An 8,423-nucleotide genomic window follows, 5' to 3' on the forward strand; every position below is an offset into this window, starting at 1 on the left:
CCCCGCCCCGGTTGTCTCCGTTTCTTTCAGGCCTGTGCTGGACAGCAGACAGAGCAGATGGGAGATGGGATGTGTGACTCCTCCCATTCCTATCCTGACCTCTTCTTCCAGGGCAGCTGCTAGACTGCGGTGGGGCTTGCCCAGAGTCAGGGAGTGGAGGAGGAGGTGGGGGTTCAAGAGTACTAGAAGATTCTTTGATGGGGGGTTGTGGTTGCGTCCCAGTAGAAGGGGGTGGGGGGCTTGTGGTGTGTCCCCTTGAGGTTTCCATGCCCACCTACATCTTGCAGAAAAGTTGTATGGCTCCAGTGGCCCTGAGCTCCGCCGCTCCCTCTTCTCACTAAAGCAGATCTTCCAGGTAAGGCCCAGAGGTGGGCTGGGGGTGAGCATCCAGGCTGAACTTCCCCCCACTAAACTCCCCCATGGTGCCCGCAGGAGGACAAGGACCTGGTGCCTGAATTCGTGCACTCGGAGGGGCTGAGTTGCCTAATCCATGTGGGCGCTGCTGCCGACCACAACTACCAGAGCTACATCCTCCGAGGTCAGCCTCACCCCTCCCCCATGACCCCTGCCTTCAGTGACCCCTTACTGACCTCTTCTTGTCCCTGTGTCCCCAGCACTAGGCCAGCTGATGCTTTTTGTGGATGGGATGCTGGGGGTGGTGGCCCATAGTGAGACCGTGCAGTGGCTGTACACACTGTGTGCCAGCCTGGTAAGTGCCAGCCTCCACCCAGCCATGCACCCTTTTCCCACTGCCTCTCTCTGGGCCTCAGTTTCCTCTTCTGCAAAGTGGTCTGGAATGGAGGGGGTCTGTGGCCCCTCTAAGCCTCAAAGTCACTTCAATATCTGGGCCTAGAGATGGCTCTTTCTGCCTAGACTCTCCTTTCTGGGTCCAGCCCCAGGAGCCCTTCCCCCTCCCCACCAGGAGCCAGCACAGGTCTGGCCCAAGCCCCACTCATGTATGGTGACCCCTTCCCCCCAGTCCCGCTTGGTGGTGAAGACAGCCCTGAAGCTGCTGCTGGTGTTTGTGGAGTACTCTGAGAGCAACGCACCACTGTTCATCCGTGCAGTCAACTCTGTGGCCAGCACCACAGGTCAGAAACTGTCCCTCCCTCCTCCATTGCTCAGGGCCCTCTCTCCTACTTGTTCCCATATGACTGCTCCCTATCTGGGTGACAGGTGCTCTTCCATGGGCCAATTTGGTGTCCATCCTGGAGGAGAAGAATGGCGCTGACCCCGAGTTGCTGGTGTACACTGTCACCCTCATCAACAAGGTGGGATATAGGGGGAGCAAAGGGGGAACCAAGTGCCATTCTGGGCCCCTCAGGCTCTTGACTTCTGGTCTCCATCAGCTTTAGCCTTGCCGTCCTATCCCCACCCTCCAGACTCTGGCAGCGCTCCCGGATCAGGACTCCTTCTACGACGTGACGGATGCACTGGAGCAGCAGGGCATGGAGGCACTGGTCCAGCGCCACTTGGGCACCGCGGGCACTGACGTCGACCTGCGCGCCCAGCTTATGCTCTATGAGGTGGGCTGGGCGGGCTGGACTGTCAGGGCCCGAAGGCAGGAGAGAGGAGGGGAGGGAGGGAGGCCGTTCTCCAGTGCCCCACCCCACCTACTTGGGCCTCAGTCGCTCCCATCTGGGCTCAACTCTCCTAGAGCGCCCTGCGGTTGGAGGATGGGGACATGGAAGAAGCCATCGCAGGTGGGCGGCGCATCACCCGCCGAAAGCCTTCCTCAGACGAGGGCAAGAGGATCCGCCGAGAAGTGCGCTCCCCGGAGCCTAGGTAAGAACGAACTGCCTTGGCAGAGGCGGAGAGGTGGAACCACCAGGAGGAGCCCTGCCTCCTGACAGTCCACATCTCCAGCTCCACAGGCCCCGCCTCACCAGTAGTCTCCACCTCCTCCTCCGCCAGCCCTGCCTTGCCGACCGGCCCCACCTCCAGCCCGGTAGGCCCCGCCCCACCTACAGGCCCCACCTCCAGCACTGTGGGCCCTGTCTCTGGCCTCCATACCACCTTGAGCCTCTTTCCTACCATCTCCGTGACGCCCTCACCCAACAGCTCCTGCGAGAGGAGCATCTACAAGTAAGTAGGGAGATAGAGCCTGTCCCGGGAGTCTTTCCTCCAACTGTCCCTCCACTCTGCGCCCCTCCACGGGCCCTCCGCCTCCTCTGCCCAAACTTCTCTGCCCAAACGCATGCTTTCTTTCTCTTTCTTTCCAGACTTCACCAAACTGCTCCTGTTTGGTAAGTGACTGCTGGGGGGTGGGGTTCGGCTCTGACTGGACCTCCTCCTCCTGCGGCTTCTCTTCTTTCTGGCATTCTGCCTGTTTTGTCAGTGTCATCTGTCTCTCTACCCCCTTCTGTCTTTCTCTGTCACTGTCTCTGACTCTCCTGTTTTGCTCTTTGTCTTTTACTGCACCCTGTCCTGTGTCATGTCGGTCTCTCCCCTCCACTTCCAGTTTCCTCACATCATGCCTCCCCCTCTCCCTCCTCTTCCCACTGTGGCTGGGAAGAAACCCCTGATATCACTGCCCAGCTCTGTGTGGGTGTGAGCAACTGGGCTTTGGGGTGAAGCACGTACCACAATTACCATTTCTTCCTCTCATTCCCCCCTACCCAGGGCGCGTGAAAGCCCATCTGTCCCCCAGTTCCCTACTGGCCAGGCCAGGCTGGAGTAAGTACAGAGGCCAGCCTGCCAGGCCTGCCATGTGCTCAGGGCTTCAGCATTGCTTCCCCCAGCAGGGGTCCCATATGTCTGATTCAGCCAGAGCTGGGGGACTCTCCCAGACTTATTATGTGTCCTCAGTTACCCAAGGACTAAGCACTAGGAAACAGTTCACTGGGGTCATAGAGGTCCCAGTGCTTTAACAGTGACACCTTAACAGCTTTGATCGGTGATGAGGATGTGGACTCCCAACCTGGAGCCAATTCTCCTGTGTCCTAAACCCAGGATTAGGGCTGGGAGGGGATCTAGGGTGCTGTGTGGTGCGGAGGTGGAGGAGCAGCCTCCATCTAAGGGAAGGACAGAGACTGAGTGCCGACAGAGGCTGGAGGGGCCACAAAAGAGATGGGATCACCTTTATTACTTCAACATAAACTGAGTGCCTTTCGTTTACCAGGCCCTTTTCTGGGCATAGGCCATAGCTCTCAGAAGCTGCTAGACATGCCAAGGGAGGGACAGCCTGGTGTGCCCATTGGGACAGGTTTCCCCTCCCCCTGCTCTAAGGATCCTTGTCTAGAATCAGAACAGTGAACATGAACAGCAGCAAGGTTGCAAGTTAGACGTTAAGCAGAACTTTTCCCCGTATGTTGACCTGGGAATACTGGGTTGGTAGTGACCCTCCCCAGATGTGGAAGACTGAACAGGGGCTGGCCTTGGGGTGGGGGTGGGGGGCAGATCCCGGGTCTGCTCAGCGCATGGACTGTTCCCTGTGTGTCTGTGCCTGCAATTAGGGGCAGTGCCCAGGGGCCCAGCAAGGCATGTGCACCACCCTGGGCTGGGGTGTGTCAGACACCCTCACTGACAAGTCCCTCCCCCCAGAGCCCGGTTCCTGGAGAATGTAGCAGCAGCAGAAACAGAAAAGCGGGCTGCACTGGCCCAGGGCCAGGCAGAGACATTGGCTGGAGCCATGCCCGATGATATCGATGGACACCCAGGTGAGCAGGTGGGTGGGCAGAATCCACCCATGTTGCCCTGTTGCTCCACAGAGGACGTGACACTGACGGCTGTTTCCCTTTTTCTAGACACCCAAGAATTACGGGGCTCCCCAGAACCAGCCCCTGCACCCGGAACACCCCAGAGCGCTGCCCCTCAAATCCTGCTCCATACTCGGCACAGCCTCGAGCCAGAGCCCAAAGAGCCATTGGCCCCACCAAGCCCCAAGGCTGAGCCCATCCGGGAGCTCCCTACCAGCGTACCCAGCCTCTGCATTGGGGACCTGGACTTCTCAGACCTGGGGGAGGATGAAGACCAGGACGTGCTGAACACGGAGTCTGTGGAGGCGGGGAAAGGGGTCCCGCCCCCCCCCCCCCCCCCCCCGGGGGGGCCCCCTCTGCATTGGGGACCTGGACTTCTCAGACCTGGGGGAGGATGAAGACCAGGACGTGCTGAACACGGAGTCTGTGGAGGCGGGGAAAGGGGTCCCGCCCCCGCCACCCCCACTCCTGGGAGGCCCCCCACCTCCTCCACCACCACCACCCCCACCCATCAAAAGCTCCTTCCCACCACCACCCCCAGCTGCCGGTCTTCCCCGCTCAGCACCTGATGGCCTAGCCCTTCCCACCAAGAGGAAGACAGTAAAACTCTTCTGGCGGGAGCTAAAGCTGGCTGGGGTCCATGGAGGCTCTGGCAGCCGCTTTGGGCCCTGCCCCACCCTGTGGGCCTCACTAGAGCCTGTCTCGGTGGATACAGCCCGGCTAGAACACCTGTTCGAGTCCCGTGCCAAGGACGTGCTGCCTTCCAAGGTAAACGCGCCCTCGTCTGCAAGGTAACCCTAGGGGAGAGGGGAGGCAATCAGAGCTCAGGCGTCTGAACTGCTGGGGCTGCCACTCATTTCCCACATGGGGAAACCGAGGCAAAGCAAGGAGTAGCGACTTGTCTGAGGTCCTTCAATAAGGATTCAGCCCAACCCTAACTAGCGTCTAAGCCCATCCCAAGGCCTTACACATCCCAGATCCCTGGTTGTGGGGTAATCCCACCATTTAGCCATTCAGAGTGGGGCCTTAGTGTGCCCTCTTAGATTGTTGCCCCAGTTAGACCCTTTCCCAGTCTTACACTGCCCTCGCCCCAATTTCAAAGAAAGCTGGTGAGGGCCGCCGCACAGTGACCACCGTGCTGGACCCCAAGCGCAGCAACGCCATCAACATTGGCCTAACCACGCTGCCACCTGTGCACGTCATTAAGGCTGCCCTGCTCAACTTTGATGAGTTTGCTGTCAGCAAGGATGGCATTGAGGTAGGGATACCCAGCTAAGGGTGCAGCAAGTCCGGCCCTCTCCTTTGGTCAGTGGGCATTTCCTGTCCCTCCAGTGGTGGGCATGGGCTTGGCATTTCCCCAGATTCTGGGGCTGCCCCAGATGACCTAGGGAGGAGTCAAGACCAATACCTGAGGCCTCAGGCCAGCACTGAGTGGCCTATGTGGGCTGGTGGGTGCATTCTCAGAAGCTACTGACCATGATGCCCACAGAGGAGGAGCGGCAGAAGATCGAGGAGGCCCAGCTGGCCAATCCTGACATACCGCTGGGCCCAGCCGAGAACTTCCTGATGACTCTCGCTTCCATCAGGGGCCTGGCTGCCCGCCTACAACTCTGGGCCTTCAAGCTGGATTATGACAGCATGGAGCGGGTACCTGGATCATGGGGTGGGACAGGCAGTGGGGACAGGTGAGCATGATGACCACGTAGTCTGAGTCCCTGGTCTCCCACACCAGGAAATTGCAGAGCCACTGTTTGACCTGAAAGTGGGCATGCAACAGCTGGTGCAAAATGCCACCTTCCACTGCATCCTGGCCACCCTGCTGGCTGTGGGCAACTTCCTCAACGGCTCCCAGGTGAGCTGAGAGCACATGAGGGTGGGGCCCGGGGCTCTGGAGCCAGTCAGCCTCAGGCTCAGGCTCAGGCTCAGGTGGGGTCCTTTCAGAGCAGCGGCTTTGAGCTGAGCTACCTGGAGAAGGTGTCAGAGGTGAAAGACACGGTGCGCCGACAGTCACTGCTGCATCATCTCTGCTCCCTGGTGCTCCAGACCCGGCCTGATTCCTCTGACCTCTACTCAGAAATTCCTGCCCTGATCCGCTGTGCCAAGGTCAGCACCTGCCAGAGGCTTGACTAAGACTGGCCATGGCATGAGGGAGCACTGCTTCTCTCCCTCTCCCTAAGTGGGCTGCTGGGCCAGGGCTTGCTTAGGCTACAGGCATGCGCGTGGGCTGTGTCCTCTGGCAGAAACTCTTTCTTCTATTGGCATGGCTACACCTACTCTGTCTTTAGGTCTGTTTAGCTGCCACTTATCCCAAGAAACCACCTCCGTTCTCCACTGCATCAAATGGACTTGTCTGTCTCTTGCATCAGACTACGAGCTTTTGGAGGGCAGGGGCCGGATCTCGGCTGTGTCCTCAGGGCCCAGGCTAGTCAGCCCAGCACAGAGGCAGCTCAGGTGGTGTCTTTCTGTGGGGGGACAGCATGTGTACTCCCTGCTTTTCCAGGTGGACTTTGAGCAGCTGACTGAGAACCTGGGGCAGCTGGAGCGCCGGAGCCGGGCAGCCGAAGAGAGCCTGCGGAGCTTGTCCAAGCACGAGCTGGCTCCAGCCCTGCGTGCCCGCCTCACCCACTTCCTGGCCCACTGTACCCGCCGTGTTGCCATGCTGAGGGTCGTGCACCGCCGTGTCTGCAACAGGTGGGGGCGTGGGCCAGAGAGACGTAGGACTGCCACCACCATCCCTCAAACCCCAAGCAGGACTCACCACTCCTCCCCACCCCAACCTGGCTAGGTTCCACGCCTTCCTGCTGTACCTGGGGTACACAGCGGAGGCAGCCCGTGAGGCGCGCGTCATGCAGTTCTGCCACACGCTGCGGGAGTTCGCACTGGAGTATAGGACTTGCCGGGACCGGGTGCTGCAGCAGCAGCAGAAGCGGGCCACATACCGTGAGCGCAACAAGACCAGGGGACGCATGATCACCGAGGTGGGTGTCCCTTCCGGGTCTTGACTGCCACCCCCATGGTTTCTTCCTCTACTCCCAACCCACCCCTTTCCTCTCTCCAGACAGAGAAGTTCTCAGGTGTGGCGGCTGGGGAAACCCCCAGCAACCCATCTATCCCAGTGGCTGTGAGCAGTGGGCCAGGAGAGGGTGATGCCGACAGTCACGCCAGCATGAAGAGTCTGCTGGCCAGCAAGCCTGAGGACACCACACATGGCCGCCGCAGCAGAGGTGGGACCTACGGCCACTGGGGGCAGTGGGCTCTGGGGCTGCTTTGGCCTCACCTCCCTATCTGGCTCCCTCAGGCATGGTCCAGAGCAGCTCCCCAGTCATGCCCACAGCAGTGGGGCCCTGCACTGTACCCCCAGAAGAACCTCCAGGCTCCAGTTTACCCAGTGACACTTCAGATGAGATCATGGACCTGCTGGTGCAGTCAGTGACCAAGAGCAGTCCTCGTGCCTCAGCTGCTCGGGAACGCAAGCGTTCCCGTGGCAACCGCAAGTCTTGTGAGTATTCCCCAAACACCCACTGCCCACCGTAACTCCATCAACCCTCTCCAACCCTACTCTGTCCTTGCAGTGAGACGGACGTTGAAGAGCGGGCTCGGAGAGGATCTGGTACAGGCGCTAGGACTGAGCAAGGGTCCTGGCCTGGAAGTGTGAAGGTGCTGCCTCCACGATACCTATCTATCTATCTGGGCCCCAGCCTGCAGTGCAGGAGACTATGGTGAGGAGGGACCAGAGCACAATTCTGGGCCTCTTCTCAACTCGAGGGCCACTCTGTGCCCGTGGCCAGTGCTGTGAGCAGTATTAGCTGTGTGTGCCTGTGTGAGTGTGCGTGTGCATGTATGAGCTCCCTGGACACGTGGAGCATAATAAAGTTTTCCTAGCCAATCCAAGAGCCTTTTTCTTCTTTCAAAGTACCCACCACGCTATGCCTGTAGCAGAAGGAAAATACCAAAGGACTGGCTGTTCCTGCCTTATCTCTATCACCCACACAGCCATCATCCACATTGTAAGCCATTTATTTACCAATCCTATACCTTAGACTGCCTTTGGCCCTTGGACTAGGCCCTCACTGCTCCTGGCATGGGGGCCATGTAGCCTGATAGAGCCACCCGGGGCCCAGAAACCTGTAGCCACAACGTCAGTGGCTATAACCGCTTCATCTGCCGCCGCTCCTGTCGGCGCTGCCGTTTCTCGTTGTGCTCTGGTGCTGGGGTGCCACTGTCTGCTGTAAACCAAGGGCCCAGTACATTGACCCACAGGAGGTAAAGGGCTCTGCCCGGCGCCTAGGAGAGAAAAGGCAGCTTGAAGCCAGGTGCAGGAAATGAAAGAAGAGAAGGGGTAGATGCCCCAGCTCCTCGTTGGGAGCCCCACGACCCACGTACCAGAAGCCAGAAGGACCAGATGTAGAGGGAGAAGCAGCTGAGCACCTGCACAATAGCTGTCAGTAGGATCACATCTTTAAGGTGCCTGTGGATAGAAGGGAGGCTGCAAGGGCCAAAAATCGTGGACGGGGAATTCCCTGGCGGTCCAGTGGTTAGGCCTCCGTGCTTTCACTGCTGCGGGCCCAGGTTCGATCCCTGGTCGGGGAACTAAGATCCCACAAGCCGCACAGAACAGCCAAAAAAAAAAATTTTTTTTTTTTTTTTTTCATTAAAAAACGGGCTTCCCTGGTGGCGCAGTGGTTGAGAGTCCGCCTGCCGATGCAGGGGAGCCGGGTTCGGGCC

At 59.2% G+C, this 8,423-nt stretch overlaps 2 protein-coding genes across 2 annotated transcripts in view; one reads left to right on the forward strand and one right to left on the reverse strand.

The window, feature by feature from the left end:
* FHOD1 (formin homology 2 domain containing 1) overlaps positions 1–7,353 on the forward strand; it is a 15,871-nt gene extending 8,518 nt beyond the window's left edge. The window contains exons 4-23 of the mRNA XM_007457288.1: positions 288–355; positions 433–538; positions 615–709; positions 980–1,091; positions 1,177–1,271; positions 1,383–1,526; positions 1,658–1,785; positions 1,867–2,085; positions 3,544–3,659; positions 3,747–4,020; positions 4,142–4,466; positions 4,801–4,956; positions 5,163–5,345; positions 5,431–5,550; positions 5,640–5,801; positions 6,199–6,389; positions 6,484–6,676; positions 6,757–6,922; positions 6,997–7,197; positions 7,271–7,353. Of these exons, the coding sequence (XP_007457350.1) occupies positions 288–355; positions 433–538; positions 615–709; positions 980–1,091; positions 1,177–1,271; positions 1,383–1,526; positions 1,658–1,785; positions 1,867–2,085; positions 3,544–3,659; positions 3,747–4,020; positions 4,142–4,466; positions 4,801–4,956; positions 5,163–5,345; positions 5,431–5,550; positions 5,640–5,801; positions 6,199–6,389; positions 6,484–6,676; positions 6,757–6,922; positions 6,997–7,197; positions 7,271–7,353 (3,137 nt within the window). The remainder of the gene's footprint in view (positions 1–287; positions 356–432; positions 539–614; positions 710–979; positions 1,092–1,176; positions 1,272–1,382; positions 1,527–1,657; positions 1,786–1,866; positions 2,086–3,543; positions 3,660–3,746; positions 4,021–4,141; positions 4,467–4,800; positions 4,957–5,162; positions 5,346–5,430; positions 5,551–5,639; positions 5,802–6,198; positions 6,390–6,483; positions 6,677–6,756; positions 6,923–6,996; positions 7,198–7,270) is intronic.
* Positions 7,354–7,697: 344 nt separating this feature from the next.
* The window catches only part of TMEM208 (transmembrane protein 208), a 2,866-nt gene continuing 2,140 nt past the window's right edge, over positions 7,698–8,423 (reverse strand). Inside the window, exons 5-6 of the mRNA XM_007457289.1 lie at positions 8,082–8,166; positions 7,698–7,982 (exon numbers count right to left, since the gene is read on the reverse strand). Coding sequence (XP_007457351.1) covers positions 7,845–7,982; positions 8,082–8,166 — 223 coding nt within the window. The 3' untranslated portion in view covers positions 7,698–7,844. The remainder of the gene's footprint in view (positions 7,983–8,081; positions 8,167–8,423) is intronic.

Source organism: Lipotes vexillifer, unplaced genomic scaffold (assembly GCF_000442215.2).
Source record: "Lipotes vexillifer unplaced genomic scaffold, Lipotes_vexillifer_v1.1 scaffold504, whole genome shotgun sequence".
Lineage (NCBI taxonomy): Eukaryota > Metazoa > Chordata > Mammalia > Artiodactyla > Lipotidae > Lipotes > Lipotes vexillifer.